Source organism: Loxodonta africana, chromosome 23 (assembly GCF_030014295.1).
Source record: "Loxodonta africana isolate mLoxAfr1 chromosome 23, mLoxAfr1.hap2, whole genome shotgun sequence".
Classification (NCBI taxonomy): domain Eukaryota; kingdom Metazoa; phylum Chordata; class Mammalia; order Proboscidea; family Elephantidae; genus Loxodonta; species Loxodonta africana.
The window spans coordinates 75,024,447-75,045,193 of record NC_087364.1 but is presented as its reverse complement, the minus strand read 5'-3'; the positions used below and the strand labels follow the sequence as shown (position 1 = coordinate 75,045,193).

Below are 20,747 nucleotides of genomic sequence, written 5' to 3'. Positions count from 1 at the left end.
AGTCCTTCTCCTTGATGCTCAAGAAGAGGACACCAGAAAAAGGAATGCTGTTCTTTGTTCCTTAAATAATCAAGATGTGGAAAAAAATTAGAAGTACACCATTTTTAAAATTCATTAAACTACTAAAACATGATACAATAAAAACAAACTCACAGAGTATGCTGTGGTATATAATATATAGAAATTATAAAGATATTTTTTTAAAAAACTAATCTTTGTACTGGCCTTTATAGTTTAAAAAGTATTTTCACATACATTATTTTATTAGATTAATATATTTTTAGAAATTATATTTCACTCTTTCCAAATATTTGTTACTTGTTCTACTTATAATACCATGGCAATGAGGAAAATTTTCCTGATTTGCTCTAATATACAATAATTGTTTCCTTCCCTACACCCGTCACACTCTAGTATGAAGGATACAATTGGCAGTTTTAAACTACCTCGTTCAGTGTTTGTTTCCTCTCTGTGTGTGTGTGTGTGTGTGTGTGTGTGCGTGCGTGCAATATGCTTGCCTTATGGCCCCACTTAGACTAAATGCTTCTTGTGGACAGAAACCAAAAATTTCCTATAAACCTAAATAGCACTGAAGGGAAAAGAAATCACAGAGATAGAGTAATTAAAACATTACGCTTTATGGAACAGAAAAAAAAAATTTAGAATTCATTAATTCCTTCAAGTTTATGTTACGTCTTCAAATCTAGAGATAGAGGAATGTGTCAATACTTATGTAGATAAAATGGATGCATCTTCAGCATAAAGGAGAAAAATAAGAAATGGAACAAAACTATTCATCAAAGAAATAGCTCCTTTCAAAAGATACTCGTTTTTATAAAATTCAGCAAAAGTATACATATAACAGCTATATAAATTAAAACCTAGTGATTTCCTAAGTATGTTAGTAATTAATCTAAAAAGAACCTAACATCAGTAAGTGAAATGTCAAAGTATTATTACTGTAAGTTCCTACTGAGAATTTACATTATGTTCTTACATATGTAGTAAAATCAAAAACCAAACCCATTGCCACTGAGTCAATTCCAACTCATAGGGATCCTATAGGACACACTAGAACTGCCCCATAGGGTTTCCAAGGAGTGGCTGGTGGATTCAAACTGCCAACCTTTTGGTTAACAGCCGTAGCTCTTAACCACTGTGCCACCAGAAGTCCATATGTAATAAAAAAAAAAAAGTACAACTTTAAGAAATCACCTAAGTCAATGATTATCCCATGTCACACTCACAAAAAGTCTGACTTCTTGAACTAACAGCAAAACATGCCTCTAAGGAGACAGATCCCTGCCAAAGAGCCCAGAAAGTCAGTAACGGCATGGAGTGTTTGTCTGGGAACGCCTGGTTCACAGCGGAATCTGTCACTTTAACTCCTTCGACACTCACTGCGCTCAGTGGGTCTATGGGACATAGTATAATGTACCGCATTATTTTAGCTCCGTCTTAGGCAGCAAAAAGAAAATCAAGCTGATTGTGGAGTCTCCAATACACAGAATGCACTAGCAAAGCCAGGCAACACATTAAGGGATGAATGAGGAAAAAAAGATGAAAATGTAACCACGATCATCACAACAGATAAAGAAACGGAACCTGACAAAAATCAACACTCATGGGTGCTAAAAAACCTTAGTAACCAAGGATTCTAGGAAGGTCTGGTCTCAGTCTGAAAAGGGCAGCCACAACAAATCTACAGCTGACATCATATTTAATGGTGAAAGACTAAATCTTCTCCTTCTTAGAGAAAAATGAGACCCACTCTCACCACTCTTCTCCAACTGTGAGCTGGAAAACCTCGACGATGCAATGAGCCAAGGAAACGAAATAAATGGCACAGAGTTCAAAAACAGAAAAGTACAACTCTTTCAGTGTTCAGGTAAGAGAACGTTTTCACAAAAAATCCCAAGTTATCTTCAAAACATCTACTAGGGCTAATAAGAATAGCAAAGGTACAAGATACAAACGAACTATGTAAAAAACAAATAATATACAAAATACATTGTACATAAAATATACAATACACGAAGTCAATTATTGCTCTATACACTGGCATTAAATAACTGGAAAATAAAATTTTTAAATATATTTTCAGTAGTGTCAAAAAACACAGAAATAAATTTAACAAATGACGTGCAAGATTTCTACACTGAAAACTACAAAACCCTGTCGGAGAAAAAAAAAAACCAACTAAATGGCGAGATACACCAGGCTCACAGATTAGAAGATTCAACGTCATCATGACTCCTACGCTCCCATTCTACCGAGTCAGCGTGCTCCCAATCAAAATCCCAGCAGGCTTTTTAGAAGAAATTGGCAACAGATTCTAAAATTTATATGGAAATGCAAACAATACCTGATTTTAAGACTTACTATAAGATTATAATAATCAAGATGGTATGGCCTGAAGTAAAAATAGACAGATCAATAGAACCAAATACAGTCCAGAAATAGAAAGACATTTATACAGTCAACTGGTTTTTCACAGAGGCACCAAAACCACACAGTAGGAAAATGAAACCCTTCTCAAAAAACAGTGCTAGACCTCCATATGGAGAAAAAGAACCACAATTCCTCCTACTACAAATAAAAATTAATTTGAGATATAGATATAAACACAAGAGTTGAAACTACAAATGCAAATTAAAACCATAACGAGATGCAACTACACACCCACCAGTGTGGCTAAAATTTAAAACACTAGTAACACTGTTGGTGGATCTGTGGGCAAAGGGAACTCTCATATGTTGTCAGTAGGAATACAAAATGATGCAGCCATTTTGGAAAGGTTTGGAAACTGTTTGGGATTTTCTTTTTATTGCCTAAAATGGAGCTAAAATGAAACAGTACAGGGTCGCTATAAGCTGGAATCAACTCAATATACTATATATTAAAGACCCAGACAGGCCCGGTGACTTAAGAGGAGTGAATACATATACCCACAAAATGACCGTAAAAGAATGTCTGTTGTTATGTGCTGTAAATTCTGACTCACAGGGACCCTATTCTCCTGTAAAGCCCCTGGTGGGTTTGAACCACTGACCTTTTGGTTAGCAGCAGAGTACTTAACCATTGTGCCACCAGGGCTTCTTTAAAAGACTGCCTATTGCAGGTTAATTCATAAAAGTTAAAACCCAGGAAAAGCCCAGGAATCCATCAATAGGAGAACAGATGAACTGTGCTATATTTACACTACTAAGCTAAAAAAGGAACAAACTGATACAGAGAACAACATGGATAAATCTTTTTTTTTTGTCCGCTTGTGTGATAGTTCTTGTGGTATCTTTCGGGGGTCCTGGGGGGCATTTTTGACCCTCATGATGTCTGAACAGGCCTGGTAGAGGGGTTCCAGCGTGGCAAGCACCGACAGCAGCCCCTCAGGGGAGGGAAGGTGGAGGCAAGTTGCTGGGCTCTGACCCCCACTGTCTGCACTGAGGCCCTCATGGTGGTCCCTACCTCATCCGAGCCACCAATCACCAATCAGGCTGCCTTGGGGTGTCATCAGGCCCCTTGTCATGGCTGACAACTGTTAATGGATATGAACTTTTTTTTTTTAATTTTTAATTGTGCTTTAAGTGAAAGTTTACAAATCAAGTCAGTCTCTCATACAAAAAATTATATACAACTTGCTATATACTCCTAGTTGCTCTCCCCCTTATGAGACAGCACACTCCTTCTCTCCACCCTGTATTTCTGTGTCCATTCAGCCTGCTTCTGTCCCTGTCTGCCTTTCCGTCTCTCCTCCAGACAGGAGCTGCCCACACAGTCTCATGTGTCTACTTGAGTCAAGAGGCTCACTGTTCACCAGTATCATTTTCTTATACTTCAGTCTAATCCCTGTCTGAAGAGTTGGCTTTGGAAATGGTTCCAGTCTTGGGCTAACAGAAGGTCTGGGGACCATGACCTCCAGGGTCCTTCTAGTCTCAGTCTGACCATTAAGTCTGGTCTTTTTACAAGAATTTGAGGTCTGCACCCCACTGCTCTCCTGCTCCTTCAGGGATTCTCTGTTGTGTTCCCTATTAGCACAGTCATCGGTTGTATGCAGCCAGGCTCCATCTAGTTCTTCTGGTCTCAGGCTGATGTACTCTCCGATTTGTGTGGCCCTTTCTGTCTCTTGGGCTCATAATTACCTTGTGCCTTTGGTGTTCTTTATTCTCCTTTGCTCCAGGTGGTTTGAGACCAATTGAGGTATCTTAGATGGCCGCTTGCTAGCATTTAAGACCCCTCACCAAAATGAGATGCAGAATGTTTTCTTAATAGAGCTTATTATGCCAGTTGACTAAATGGCCCCTGGAGCCATGGTCCCCAAAATCCCGCCTCTGCTGCACTGGCCTCTCAAGCATTCGGTTTGTTCAGAAAACTTCTTTGCTTTCAGTTTAGTCCAGTTGTGCTAAGGAGGTGAATTTTTAAAGTGAGGTCTAGAGAGAAGGATAGATGGTAGGTTCACTGGGCCATGACATGGCAGAGCAACAAGGGGACAGGCAGGGCAGGGTGCCACATGTCACATGCCAAAGATGCTAGTTTATGAATACATGTACATACAATAAAAATCCTCCAAACCCACTGCCCTCGAGTGGATTCTGACTCATAGCGATCCCACAGGGTTTCCAACGCTGTATATCTCTACAGAAGCAGACTGCCACATCTTTCTCCTGCAGAGACACCGGTGGTTTCAAACTGTCAATCTTTCAGTAGTCGATTGCTGTAACCACTGTCCCACCAGGGCTCCTTAATGAAATACTACTCATCAATAAAAAGGAATGAACTACTGATAGATACAATGATGAATCTCAAAAGCATCACACTGAAAAGCCTTAAACAAAAAAAGGGACAACTCATCTGTGGTAGAAAAAAAATCTAAACAGTGATTGCCTTTAAGTGGGGTGGGGATAACAGAAAAACAGAAGATCTGATGAATAAAATCTAAATCGATTTTTTTAAATTAACAAAATAAACCACTAGCTAACTTAATCGAATAAGGGAGAAAGCACAAATATAAAACAAAATATATTAAAAAAAATAGTAAATGACAAGGAAAAATAAACAACATGGAAATGGAAGAGAAAAAATTTAAATCCTAAAAGACTACTTTGCAGACCTCTAGAAGTCCCTGGGTGGCACCAACAGTTGAGTGCAGGACCACTAGCCAAAAGACTGACGGTTCAAATCCAGCCAGAGATGCCTCGAAGTAAGTCCTAGTGACCTGCTTCCGCAAGGTCACAGCCCTGAAGAGCCTACGGAGCAGTTCCGCTCTGCACACATGAGGTCACCGTGAGGTCACCGTGAGTCGGAAGTGACACAACAGCAACTCGCAACAGCAACAACAGGCAAATAAACTTAAAAATCTAGATGACATGGATTATATACAGTTAACCAAAATTGAACCCACAAGAAATAACCTAAACTGAGTAATTCCTGTTAAAGAAATAGTTATCAAGGAGTGCCCCACAGAAAAGCACCAGGCCTGGATGGTTTCCAGTGGAAGCCTACCAAAACTTCAAAGACCAGGCAGTCCCAACGCCCCACAAATTGTTTCAGAACACTAAAAAGGAAGGAAACTTTCTAATTGTTCTTAATGTAACAAGGATAACATTGATACCTAAACCTGATAAGGATAGTACAAAGAATAAAAATGGCAAGTCAATATCACATATGCATATCAGTGTAAAAATATTCAGTAAAAAGAAGTCAGTAAACAGAATCCCACACCACATTAAGAAAATACCAAGACCAAGTGAGACTTACTCCAGAAACACAAAATTAGTTCCTTATTAATCTAAGGAAAAAAGTCATAATTATCTCCAAAGAAGATGAACAAAGACTTCCACAAATTCAATTTTCATTCCTGAAGGAAAAAAAATACAAAATGATATACCCTATCTTAACATGATAAAATACTTACCCTCGTCTGAGAGCCAGCATATTTCTTTTTTTATATATAAAACAGTAAATCTTTAATATAGTTAAAAATGAAAAAAAAATTGCTGTCGAGTCGATTCTGACTCATAGCGACTCTACAGGACGGAGCAGAACTGTTCCACAGGGTTTCCAAGGAGCGCCTGGTGGTCAGCAGCCGAGCTCTCAACCACTGTGCCACAGGAAAATGTTCATTAGGTTTGATTTCTAAGAGGAAGAAATAAAATTCCAAATAACTATGGTAATTATCTATTGTGGGGGATCTATGATTATTTGTAATGTCTGGCCCAGAATACTTCTTAGTGGAGACATACTAAAGGCATTTCCACTAAAACCAGGAACAAGACAAAGATGTCTACCATCTTCACTGCTGTTATTGTGCTAGAGGTCTCCTCTGACATCCGTTTAGGTCTTTTCTTCTTTGTCTGTCTTTTTAACGACCTCCTGCTTTCTTGGTCATGCCCTGATGTCATTCCACAACTCATCTGGTCTTCGGTCATTAGTGTTCAACACGTCAAATCTACTCTTGAGATGGTCCCCAAATTCAGGTGGGATATACTCAAGGTCGTACTTTGGCTCTTGTCAACTTGGTCTAATTTTCTTCAGTTTCAACTTGAACTTGCATATGAGCAACTGATGGTCTGTTCCGCAGTCAGCCCCTGGCCTCGTTCTGACTGATGATATTGAGCTTTTCCATCGTCTCTTTCCACAGATGTAGTTGATTTGATTCCTGTGTATTCCATCTGGCGAGGTTTACGTGTATAGTCTCCATTTATGTTGTTAAAAAAAGGTATTTGCAATGAAGAAGCCAATGGTCTTGCAAAATTCTATCATGCGATCTCCAGCATCATTTCTATCACCAAGTCCATATTTTCCAACTACTGATCCTGCTTCTTTGTTTCCAACTTTCACATTCCAATCAATGCATTCTGACTACATGTTTGATCAATTTCAGACTGCAGAAGTTGGTAAAAATCTTCCATTTCTTCATCTTTGACATTACTGGTTGATGCGTAAATTTGAATAACAGTCGTATCAACTGGTCTTCCTTGTAAGTATAAGGAGATTATCCTATCACTGACAGCATTGTACTTCAGGATAGACACTGAAATGTTCTTCCTGACAATGAATGCAACACCATTCCTCTACGAGTTGTCATTCCCCGAATGATAACACCATATGACTGTCTGATTCAAAATGGCCAATACCAGCCCATTTCAGCTCACTAATGCCTAGGATACTGATGTCTATGCGTTCCATTTCATTTTTGATGATTTCCAGTTTTCCTAGATTTCACGCTTCGCACATTCCACATTCCGATTATAACTGGATGTTTGCAGCTGTTTCTTCTCATTATGAGTCATGCCATATCAGTGAATGAAGGTCCCTAAAGCTTGACTCCATCACGACATTAAGGTCAACTCACTTTGAGGTGGCAGCTGCTCCCCAGTCATATTCTGGGCGCCTTCCGACCTGAGGGGCTCATCTTCAGGCACTATATCAGAAATGTTCCGCTGCTCTTCATACGGTTTTCACTGGCTAACTCTTTTCAGGAGGAGACCACTGGGTCCTTCTTCCTAGTTTGTCTTAGTCTGGAACCTCAGATGAAACCTGTCATGGGTGACCCTGTGGGTATTTGAATACTGGTGGCATAGCTTCTAGCATCGCAGCAACGTGCAAGCCCCCGCAAAACGAAAACTGAGAGATGTGTGGGGGAACATCATATTAAGCAGCTACAAAAATAGTAAGTTCTCTATGACTTCATATGGAGTGGTTTCCAAGATATACTAGTAAAAAAAAAAAAGCAAAGTACAAAAATATCTATATGCTATATTGTTGTTAGCTGCCATGGAGTAGATCACAACTCGTGGTGCCCTCACGTGTGCAGGGCAGAACTGCTCCATAGGGTTTTCAAGGCTGTGACTTTTCAGAGGTGGATCACTAGGCCTGTCCTGCAAGGCACCAGAAAAACCAAAACCAAACCTGTTGCCATCAAGTTGATTCTGACTCACAACTGCCAACTTTCTGGTCAGTAGTTGAGCACTTGACTCTCGTGCCATCCAGGCAGGCACTCCATCACGTGCTACACGTTTTGAATTTTTTTCTTAAAAAACCAAAACAAAAAAACTCTTTAGTTTAAAAAAGAAACACAAGAGAAAGAAACCACAAACTAGCGAGACTGGTTATCCAGTGGGTGGGTGGGAACGGGACAAAAGGTACAAAGGGAAGACACCTTTTAGCACACAGTGCTGTCTTTGGGAACCATATTAACATTTCATATACTAAAATAAAGAGACAGATAAATAAAATTTTAAAAGTTTAGGGGGAAGAAAACTTAAAATCATGTACATAAACAGAAACAAATGGACCTTAATTATTTCAAAATGAAGAAATTAACCACAATGAAAGAAGAGGGGGTAGGGAACTAAAGTAAAAACCTTTTTGAAAAATAACTTATTAAAATGAAATTCACATAACATAAAATTAACCATTTTAAAGTGCACAGTTTAGCAGCATTTAGCACTCACACTGTTATACAACCACCACCTCCATCTAGTTCCAAAACATTTTCATCACTCCAAAGTAAAACCCCTTACACATTAAGCTATGGCTACCTATTCCTCCCTCCTCCTAGACCCTGGAAACCACGAATGTGTGTTCTGAGTGTATTGATCTATTCTGGAGAAATCATATGACCTTTTGCGCATGGTTTGAGCCCTAGTGGCCTAGTGGTGAAAAGCTCGGCTGCTAACCAAAAGGTCAGCAGTTCGAATCCACCAGCCACTCCCTGGAAACCCTATGGAGCAGTTCTACTCTGTTCTTTAGGGTCGCTATGAGTCAGAATCGACTCGATGGCAATGGGTCTTATACTTGGCATTATGTTCTCCATGTTCATCATTGTTGTAGCATGCATCAATACTTCATTCCTTTTTATAGATGGTATAAGTAACTTTTGAACATGGTATTTTGACTATGTACAATCAGCAGAAAGATAAAAAGAACTGTAAAGAAACACTGAATTCAAGTTTGTAAGTGTGTTTTCCATAGCGGCATGGAGCCCTGGTGGTGAAGTGGTTAAGAGCTCAGGCTGCTAACCAAAAAGTCGGTAGTCTGAATCCACCAACTTCTCCTTGGAAACCCTATGGGAGCAGTTCTATTCTGTCCTATAGGGTTGCTATGAGTTGGAATTGACTCGGCGGCACACAACAACATGCATTAACAATTCTGGACTAAGCAAATAAATAAATATACTGCAAATAACAGCAATAAGTTTCTCACTGATGGCGACGGGAGTGACAGGATACATGGCACAACTTGAGTCCTCCGAGAAGAACAAAATTATATTACAAAGCACAATCACCCAATTACGCTATAATCTTACCCGTGGAAACTGCTGTAAACTCAGACATTTGACTTCCCACCTCCTGCAATCCCCTAGATCACACTTAATCTTTAAGCTACTTTTTGTACGTGTAACAAGGTTTACTGAAATTATGTGACTGTCTATGACAGGAATCACTATTTTCTATTAAAAAACAAACTATTCAGAGATCAGTAGCATCACATTTTCATATTTAGAATCATATAGTAATTTTTCTGTGAGAAAAACTTACCGCTCTATCTAAATTAAAACCTTTCTTTTCTATTTAAATTAAAACCTTGATTGACTAAACTGTTCAAGAAATAAGCCGTTCAATTTTTTCTTTAAACCAAGATTAACCTCAAAACTCATTTAGTTGAAAATTTTTGAAAGATAAATTTCTAAATTATAACCCTCACACATACGGTCAATTAGACAAGGGTGCTAAGACTAATCAATGGGAAAAGGACAATCTCTTCAACGAATGTGCCGGGATAGCCACTTTCAAAAGAATGAAGTTAGACCCTTACCTAACACCATATGCAAAAATTAACTCAAAATGAATAAAAGACCTAAACTGAAGAGCTGAAGCTGTAAAACTCTTAGAAGAAAACACAGGAGCAAATCTTCATGACCTTGGATGTGGCAATGGTTTCTAAACCACGGACAACAAAAGAAAAAATAGGTCAACTGAACCTGATCAAAATTAAAAAGTTTTGTACATCAAAGAACACTACCAAGAGAGTAAAAAGACACTCCACATAATAGTAGAAAATGTTTATGAATTATATATATAACAGTTTAATATCCAGAATATATAAAGAACCAGTAAGCCAACAACAAAAACCAAAAAAAAAAAAAAAAACGAACTTGAAAATGGACAAAGGAACTGAATAGGCATTTCTTCAAAGAAGACATACAAATGGCCAACAAGCACATGAAAAGATGCTCAACATCATTTGTCGTTAAGGAAATGCAAATCAAAACCACAATGAGATACCACTTCATATCCACCAAGACGGCTATTACCAAGAAAAAAAAAAAAAAAATAACGAATGTTGGCAAGAAAGTGGAGAAATCTGAACCCTCGTGTATTGCTGGTGGGAATGTAAAATGGTGTAGCTGCTGTAGAAACAGTTTGGCAGGTCCTCAGAAAATTAAACATAGAATTACCATAAACCAAAAAAAAAAAAAAAAACCCCATTGCTGTTGAGTTGATTCCAACTCACAGTGACCCTATAGGACAGAGGAGGACTTCCCCACAGGGTTTCCACGGGGCGGCTGGTGGATTCAAACCGCTGACCTTTCAGTTAGCATACGACCCAGCAATTCCACTGACAGGTACACACCGAAGAGTCTGGAAAGCAGGGACTCACAGACACTTGTGCAACAATGTTCACAGTAGCTTTATGCACAGTACCCAAAAGGGAGAAACAACCCCAAGCGTCATCAACAGACGAACGAATAAACAAAATGTGTTACACATACACACAATGGAATATTATGCAGCCATAAAAAAGGAATGAAGATCTGGTCCATGCTACGACAGGGATGAACTTTGAAAGCATTCTGCTGAGTGAGATAAGGCGGACACAAAAGGACAAGGACTGTATGCTTCCACTTACATAAAATACCCAGAATAAGCAAATTCCTAAAAGACACAAAGCAGATGAGAGGCTACTGGGGCTGGGGGCAGGGGGAATGGGGAATTACTGCTTAATAGGGAGAGTTTCTGTTTGGAGTGCTGAGAAAGTTCTGGAAATCGTGGTGCTGCCTACACAACATTGTGAGTGGACTTATGCTCTTAATGCCCCTAAACTGGACACTTAAAAATAGTTAAAACGGTAAGCTTTATGTTATGTATAAAAAACAAACCCGCTGCTGTCGAGTCAATTTCGACTCACAGCAACCCTAGAGTTCCAGGGGTAAGGTTAAAGGGTAATTGGGCAATTGTAATTTTTAACACAATTTTGTATGTTCTTCTTAAAGGACTCATGTTATGACATGTATCATGTTACTTGCATCTCCACCAGTGAGAAACCTACCCCTATTATTCGCAGTACATTTACTTATTTGCTCAGTCCTAGAATACCAGAAAGTAGCTTCAGAATTGTTAATGCCTGTTGTTGTTGCTGTGTGCCGCCAAGTCGATTCCAGCCAGAGTAGAACTGCCTCGTAGAGTTACCAAGGAGCGCCTGGATCTGAACTGCTGACCTTTTGGTTAGCAACCATAGCGCTTAACAACTACGCCACCAGGGTTTCCACATTTTATATAGTTTACTTAAAAAATTAATTTTCTAATTATAATTTTAGTGTATAGGACACCAATTTTGTAATCTCTCAGAATTTACATCCTTTCAGTGTCTCCGGATTATTTAGTTACTGCAGTTAAAGGCAGCAGCGGATGCGGGCGTGCACGCAGGAGGTGGAGAAGTTGCTGTTTTCAATACACCCCTGAACTGGCTTCCTCACGTACAAGATACAGGCTGTGCCTTGCACGGTGCCCACAGTTACAAAGGTCAAGTTATAACTAGACATCACCGTCTCTCCTTTTAGGTCTTCCTGCACTGAAGGGGGAAAAAAAAACCCGCATGTCCAGAGTCTCCTCTGCAGATAATTGTAGGTAAACACTTGGACAGAGAGGCAACTTCCAAGTGAGGGGTAGTTTCGTAAGAACCACGTACTCTGCTGCTACAAACTGACGGAGTCCTTAAGATCTCCAGCGGCTTCTGAGAAAATAACCGGCTTCCAGGCTTAAGGCTGAAATAACCAGTGACAGCTTCCCTGACCTTCCTTCATGAGCTCTTCCAAAGGTTATGTAAGCCTTTAATTCCCCCTCTGTTAAAACCCTTCGTACTTGGAACCCAGTGGTCTCTGCTTTCCTAAGCAAACTCTGACTGACCCAGTATCTGTGAAAATACTCTGCAGACTAGGAGAGACCACACCAAGGCATGGTGTCATTATTTCTGTTCTCAATGATCAGAAATTTCAATTGACGCTGTTTTCTGGTAATCAGTCTCTTTTTAGACAGACCAATATACACCCAAAATAAAACTTTCCTTCTATAAATCAGTAAAACAAGGATACTTTTTCTTGCTATAAAAATAGCTCTTACCTAACCTCGTTTCTCCAATTCACCATTCACTCAGTCAGTGTGTGTTTACTGACCTTCCACCTCACGCAAGGCACTATGCCAGGTATCAGGAGCTTCCGCTCCAGAAGTTTATAGTATATGAGAATGAACACGTAAATACTTACAACTGTTACAAACCAGGAACCACACGTGATGGCGGGTCAGAGAGAGGCTGGATTAAATTCAACTTGGAGGGAAAAAGGTAAAAATCAAAAAAGGAGTTAACGAAGAAGAGGTACGAAACGTTAAAGAAAATTCAATGTTAAAGGGTAGAAAAAACTCTCAAAATAGAGATAATGCTGAAAGAATCAAAGCTAGCAAGTCTGGGGTAGGTATAGAGAACCAACCAGCCAACCAGTTACCGTTGAGTTGATTCCGACTCGTGGCGCCCACGTGTGTCACAGCAGAGCTGCGTTCCAATGGCTGAGTTTTCGGAAGATCGCCAGGGCTCTCTTCAGAGCACCTCTGGGTGGACTCAAGACTCCCTCCTCTCCATTAGCAGCTGAGTACATTCAGTGGTCACACCAGCCAGAAACTCGGTATGGAGAACAAGGGCACCCAGCACCACAGGGTTACACAAGGGGTGTGCACGAAGGAGAGGCGGCTGAGGCCAAACTATGCAAGTTCCAGAAAGCTAAACACCTGGACCTTGCTGCTATTACCCAACTTCAGATTCAGAAAGAGCATTAGAAAATTTCACACCTAGATAACAAAATCAGGCTGCTAATGCAAGCCCAATTAGAGCCTAATAGTAGGAAGCAGAACTATCTGAGCAGAGAGAGTGATCTTCCTAAAATGTTTTCATTCTAATGTTCAAAAACCTTCAATAACTTCTGGATGGCTACCTTTACCAAGTTCCTCGGTACCATGGCCCCTCATCCTACCCAACTCTATTTTCTACCATTACTCAATATGTAATATGTACAACTTTCTCCAGGTAGACTATTCTTCACACTGGTCTTTGAGCACAGCAAGAAAATACAGGAGTGACACCGTACCACTTCCAGACTAAACCTTAAGAGGCTTTGAAACTTCTATTCTCACCCTCTCAAAATTTTTCCACGTCATGTGGAAAAGTCTGGCCTAGCCCACTGGAAGAAGAGAGGCCACATACAGGAGAGCTGAGGCAACCCAGCCAACAGCCAGCACATATGCCAGCTGTGTGAATGAGTTCCAATGAAGGTGTCAACCACGTGAGCAACCCCAGGTGTGGGGAGCAGAAATGCCATTGAACTCAGTCAAAATGGTAAAATCATCAGAAAACAAACGATTGTTGCTTTAAGTCACTACACTCGGGGGTAGTCTGTTAAAAAGCCATAAATATCTGACACAGCGTACCTTCTTGTTCTGCTTTTTGACCTAGACCTCTGAACTCTATAGGATTTCCCTCGACCCCTTGAACGGCTTCGACTTCGTTTTCTTCTTGAGCCATAAGAAGAGCTACTGCTTGACCGATGCCTGCGTCTGAAATAAGATATAATCAAATTTCATTGTTATGAAAATTTTCACAATGGATATTAAGGAGAAATCTTCTAGATTCTAAAGAATCATCTCATTTTTACTATGTAGAGATGGTGACCACATCTCATTTCTCTCCTTCCTTGAAACAAATAGAAATAAATGAGAATGTTATCACACTTGACTCGCCAGACGACTGATTCATAATTTAGTGATGGAATCCACCACTAATTAAGGCATTATGAGATTTTACCTAGTACACAGTCCTTCAAATTTTATCAAATATTAATGATAGGAGAACCTAGCCAGTTTATACGTACTTGTCTACAAAGAATAAACAAAGGTGAGGACACTATACCCGTGGTCTTGTTGTTGTGCCATCAAGCCAATTTCAACTCACAGCAACCCTACACGACAGAGTAGAACTGCCCCATAGGGTTTTCTGGGCTGTAACTTTTACGGAAGCAGATCACCAGGCCTGTTCTGCGAAAATGCAAGGTGAATTCAAACAGCCAATCTTTCAGTTAGCAGCTGAGTACTTAACCATTATACCACCAGGGTCCTTACCAATGGTCTAGGCCTGGTAAAAAAAAACCTCTGGTTTGGGACCTAACCATGAATATGTAACTGTTTAAAAAGAAGTTTTACCCAACAAAATTAAAAGTACAAAAATGCATAAAACTCTAAAGAATTTTACCCTCAGCATAAATGGAGCTCTGGTTGCACAGTGTTTGAGAGCTACGGCAAGCTACGGCTGCTAACCAGAAGGTCGGCAGTCCAAATCCACCAGCCACTCCCTGGAAACCCTATGGGGCAGTTCTACTCTGTCCTATAAGGTCACTATGAGTCAGAATCGATGCAACTGCAATGGGTTTTTGGTTTTTTATTGTATACATAAAAATTCTGAAAATCACCTCCTGTCATAAGAATGTGAACGAGGCTGAAGATCTCTGGACCAGGACCTTGACTTTGACCTTGATTTCCTTCCGCCCTTCTTTCGGCTGTATGTTCTGCTATCTGAAGAGCTACTTGAAGATGATCGTCTACGGTGTTTCTTTTTTCTCTTACTTCGGCTTTCCTCTTCAGTATCCGATGACCGGCGTCCCATTTCTATAATCTTAAATTCAAAGAAGATTATTTCTAACATAAATCATTACTGTAATTTTTTTAAAAATTCATAAAATTTTTAAAGCATTATTTAAAATTTTAAATGCCCCTGGCTTCTTGACCAAAAAAAAAAGACCAAAACCACTGCCATAGACTTGATTTCGACTCATAGCAACCCTATAGGACAGAGTAGAACTGCCCCATAGAGTTTCCAGGGAGCGCCTGGTGGATTCAAACTGCCGACCTTTTCGTTAGCAGCCACAACACTTAGCCACTACGTGACCAGGGTTTCCGGCTTCTTGACAGAACATGAGAAATAGCTCTAGTACAGTCTTTTAGTGTATGAATGAACTGTTCTTAGAATTTATGAACAATTTAAATTAGCCCCAATTTTTTTCAAAGGTCTCTCAAGAAGCCAATCCTGAGGACAGTTCATTATATCAATTTCATCTGTTAAGTTGCATTTGTCATTGATTGTATGGCAGTTGTATTAAGGATCAACTGTATTCCTTCATTTTTATATTCTCTGAAGATTAAAGATACTTTAATATCTCAGAGTTATATTTTTCTAACTGAAAATTCTAAATTTTTAAGTGGGTAAGAGTTCAGTAGTCATCAACAAAGTACAAAATGAAACAAAGACTATCATCACTTGTGAAGTTTGGGGGAGGAAATGCCAACTGACATACCAAAGCTGAGGAGGTTATTATGAAGTCAGGCAATCTACACACACCTCTAGTATCCACATGAAAAAAAAAAAAACAAACCCCGTTGCTGTCGACTCGATTCCGACTCATAGCCACCCTATAGGGCAGAAAAGAACTGCCCCATGAGGCTTCTAAGAAGCAGCTGGTAGATTCGAACTGCCAACCTTTTGGTTAGCAGCTGAGCTCTTAACCAGTGTGCTGCTACTAGGGCTCTATATGAAGTAGTGGTGTAATTCTTTCTGAAAGCAATTAAGCAATTTAAATAAAAATAAAGGCATAAAAATGTTAATACTTTTTTGACAGAGCAATCCTATTTCTGAGAAGATATCTTAAAATGTTTTTCAAAAATAAAGACGCGTATTCAAACTGATATTCACTACAGCATTATCAAAGCTGTACTTGCATGGCTACAAGTAAAAATATCTACATAAGAACAAGAACAAAACCACTGACACTATTTCCAGAACGAAACTAGGTAACTTTTTCCTGTCATTTTTCTTTTTTCTTTTTTCACAAAGGGGGAAGCATACAAAAATAAAACCTAGGGCTTTCACATTTAGGAATTAACTTAGCTGATAAGAACCTTACTTATCTTACCTTAAAGTTAAAAAAAAAAAAAAAAAAAACCTTAAAGTTAGTCTTTAGATTTTCAGATACAATCTTATTTTTTGGTTTTTTTTTAGTAAGATAGCTATTAGCTAACTTTCAATGGCACGTGAAAGCAGGACTCATTTATAAAATGGTTTAGATCAGATAACAAAAATCTCACATTCATGGCAAATTAAGTATCATTACTATAAACAAATTAATATGTTAGATTACGGCTTTGTTTTCAGAATCATTAAGTCGACTCTTCCCTGACTCCATCGCAAGATGTATTCCAGCTGAAAATCGCCACCACAGCTCAGTTCAAAACTCTAAACTATTTAACTAGACCCAGAATTAAAGACTTTGAATAGAGTTCTGGACCTCCAAGGTATTCATATGGCTAACAAATTACAGCTTAACAAAACATTAGGATATGTTAGTTTTGAAACTTTCAGTAAATCACGAACATATCTAAGTCAGTTTCCTGAAACTTCATGGGTAAAAAATCATTATGATCCTTTCCAGCTTTAAAACACCATGATTATGAAAATGCATATATGTATATATAAAAATATACATATATGTATATATAGATATATACCTAAATATATATAGTGTGTGTAAACATATACATCTCCATCCATTAAGAAATATGTACACACGCATCCCACTTTAGTGAGTGTCCTCTGGGGTCTTATACGCTAGCAAACGGCCATCTAAGATGCATCAGTCGGTCTCAACCCACCTGGAGGAAAAGGGAATAAAGAACACCAAAGACACAAAATAATTATGAGCACCAAAGACACAAAGTAATTATGAGCCCAGGAGACAGAAAGGGCCACATAAATCAGAGACCACATCAGCCTGAGACCAGAAGAACTAGATGGTGCCCAGCTACAACCCATGACTGCCCTGACAGGAAACACAACAGAAAACTCCTGATGGAACAGGAGAGCAGTGGGATGCAGACCTCAAATTCTCGTAAAAAGACCAGACTTAGTGGTCTGTGACTAAGAGGACCCCGGAGGTCATGGTCCCCACACCTTCTGTTAGCCCAAGACTGGAACCATTCCCAAAGCCAACTCTTCAGACAGGGATGGGACTGAACTATAAGACAGAAAATGATACTAGTGAGGAATGAACTTCTTGGCTCAAGTAGACAGATGAGACTATGTGGGTGGCTCCTGTCTGGAGGGGTGATGGGAAGCTAGAAGGGGACAGAATCTGGCTGAATGGACACAGGAATAAAGGGTGGAGAGAAGGAGTGTGCTGTCGCCTTAGGGGGAAACCTAGGAGGAGTATATAGCAAGGTGTATATAAATTTTTGTATGAAAGACTGACTTGATTTGTAAACTTTCACTTAAAGCACAGTTAAAGATAAATAAAAGAAATATGTACACAACTGAGTGATAATCCAAGTTTTCTTATTTCCTGGCTGCTTCTTCCTTTCTTGTTTTCATATTTAGGCACTTAAGAAGTTTCTTTATTCACAAATAACCACTTTAATGAAGATAAGTTTTTATTACTTTCCTATTATCTGACTAAAAAAATGCTAAAAATAAGAGCAAAGGAATAAATAAATATAAATTCACAAGGATAAAAAGACCAGAAGAGGAAACAACAGGAACAGCAGACAAGATACGTCAACAAATTTTTGGCAAATGAAAAACAGACGGAGGATTTAGAACTAGGAAAGCTGAATACCAAGCAACTACAGAGAATTCCAACACGAGAAGAGCCAATTCACACAGCAAAAATCAGCAAGGATCAGGCCCAGTGAGGCAGGGGACTAAAAACAGGGGAGTCGGCTGAAAGTGTGCAAAAGAGGCAGAATCCCAGGTCCCCTCTGCTATCCTACCTAGCCAGGTGACTGCTCTTCCACCTACCTGAGCAGAAAAGATTTTGGAAAAACAGTGAAGCTACAAAGCACCAGGTCTAGGGACACAGAGAAAAGGACAGCGAGGAACCAAACGAAAAGTTAAAGAGATTAAGTCAAAGTCTACAATCTAATGGTAAAAGCCACAGCTCTCTGCGTGCCTGGATCTAAGAATTCCAGAAGCTCCAATCTCCAGGAAAGAAACTGGGGAATTCTTGTCTGCAAATAGTGAACAGTACCTGAGAAACGATATGTAAGTACCGGAAGGCCTACCAATGAAAAGGTAAGGTCTCACCCTGTAGTGAAGCCCATCAACGGACAAGCTCAAATCTTAAACAGAGTTTCTATAAGCTTTTCAGTGAATATACAACAAAGGATAAACTAACATATAATGAAAGCCTTCATCATAAAAGACAGAAATCAAAACAGAAAAATAAAAGCAACTCACGTAAACTTGAAAAACATGCAGAAAACTTCAAGAAAAAAAAATCACAATTAATATCCTCAGAAACATATGAAAAGATTATACAGCAAACAAGCATAGGAGGAACATTCAAAGTACAGGAGAGAGCTTAAAAAATACACGATAAACAATTTTTTTTTTCAAAATACAATAGGGCTGGAAGATTAAATCAAAGGACTCAGAGTAGAAGACGAGACAAAGATGAGAAATAGGAGGTAAAAGAGGATGAGTCTATGAGACTCAGCACCAATTGATAAGCTTTCCATAAAAACAGAACAGAGAAAAAAAAGAGAGGTAGGGAAATTAAAACATAACTTCTGCTGCATTGTGAAGAATGGTTATCTTGAGTAAAAAACATTTCTACAAATGAACTGCAAGCTAAACGAGCTGCTACTATCATGGGACACTATTTACACTTTAAGGAACTGACCAACTATGATTGTTCAGCCCTCAGTATTTGGCAGACATTTTCTCAAAATGAAGAGAGCTTTTTCTCTTCAAAGAAAACCAGCATTTGTTGGCAATGATAAAATTTAAGCTTTCAAGCAAAAATGAGGGTTTGGGATAACTTTTGTCTGCCATCTTTTGAGTGACAGTTTCCTGGTACTTACAGACTTCTCCAATAAGATCAATGGTGATATTAACAAAATTTGAGTTTCTGGTATTATAAAACAAAGGGTGTGAACATTTAGAAGACATAAATAACTCACTGAATCGGTATTTGCCAACTGGCCAGTGCATGATAGTACAAAATCACACATAAGTAAAAAATCCATTCCCCATGCAAGACAAACCAATGAATCTTAACATAATACAGTGTGAGAAGGTCATTGATATGGTTTCAAATACCACACTGCAGTCAACCTTAAAGAAATACTGCTTGCCGAGTTTTGGTGTTGTATCAAAGAAATAATTCTCCAAAAAGGCTATTAAAATTCTACTTTTTCCAACAATAGATTTGTGTGAGGCCAGATTCCTTCAAAACTTCAATCAAAACAACTCATAGCAACAGACTGAACAAAGATGCAGATATGAGGATCCAATTGTCTTCTATTAAACCAGACATTAGAGATTTGCAAAACTGGACAACAAAGTGCCCTAAGGTTCTCTAGAGAAACAGTACTAGTGAGAGAGAGATTTATTTTAAGGAATCGCTCAAGTCATTACGAGGGGCTGGTAAGTACAAAATCCATAGGTTGGACAGGCTGGAGATTCCTGCAGGCTTGCATCCTCAAATCCGTAAGTCAGGTGATGTAAAGAGGAAGAGTGAGGGAGTCCTGGTGAAGTATCTGCCTAGAGCCTGGAGACAGGATACACCCTATGGAAACTTCATTTTTGCTCTAAGGTCTCTAACGGACTGGACGAAGCCCACCCACATTATGGAGAGTAATCTGCTTTACTTAAGATCAACTGACTTAATCACGTGTAACTGCCTCATAACAGAGTCCTGACTAGTATTTGACCAAATTGCTGGGTATCACAGCCTAGCAAAGACGACATATACAATTAACCATCACACAAGCACATTATCCAGACAGTGAAAAGACAACCCACAAAATGGGAGAAAATATTTGAAAACCACATATTCGATAAAGGTTTAATATGTAGAATATATAATGAACTCTGGTAACCCAACAACAAAGAAACAAACACCACAATTCAAAAGCAGGCAAAGGACTTGATTAGACAATTCTCCAAGGAGATACACAAACGGCCAGTAAGCGTATGAAGAGATGCTCAACATCATTAGTCATCAGGCTAACGCAGACCAAAACCTCGATGAGATACTGCTTCATGCCCACCAGAATGGCTATTATCACAAAACTCGAAAATAACAAGTGTTGGCGAGGACGTGGAGAACCCGGAACCTTCACGCATCCATCAGTGGAGGCGTGTGTGTTGCTACGACGCTAAACAGGTGTCAGGGGAGCTTCCAGACTAAGACAGGCTAGGAAGAAAGGCCTGGAGATCTGCTTCTGAAAACCAGCCAGTGAAAACCCTCTGGATCCACAGCCAATCCCATTCTGTCGTGCACGCGGTCGCCATGAGTCAGCAGCCCCCTGAAGGCTGCCAACAACAACCCTAGAAACATACTCACCCCTGGGTTTCCCTCATGCATTTAGCATCCC

The 20,747-nt window shown here is 39.4% G+C and overlaps 1 protein-coding gene across 1 annotated transcript in view; it reads right to left on the bottom strand.

Annotated features, from left to right (window-relative positions):
- Positions 1-20,747, bottom strand: part of RSRC1 (arginine and serine rich coiled-coil 1) — a 393,771-nt gene that overhangs the window by 365,430 nt on the left and 7,594 nt on the right. Inside the window, exons 2-3 of the mRNA XM_003416130.4 lie at positions 14,792-14,994; positions 13,758-13,883 (exon numbers count right to left, since the gene is read on the bottom strand). Of these exons, the coding sequence (XP_003416178.2) occupies positions 13,758-13,883; positions 14,792-14,994 (329 nt within the window). The remainder of the gene's footprint in view (positions 1-13,757; positions 13,884-14,791; positions 14,995-20,747) is intronic.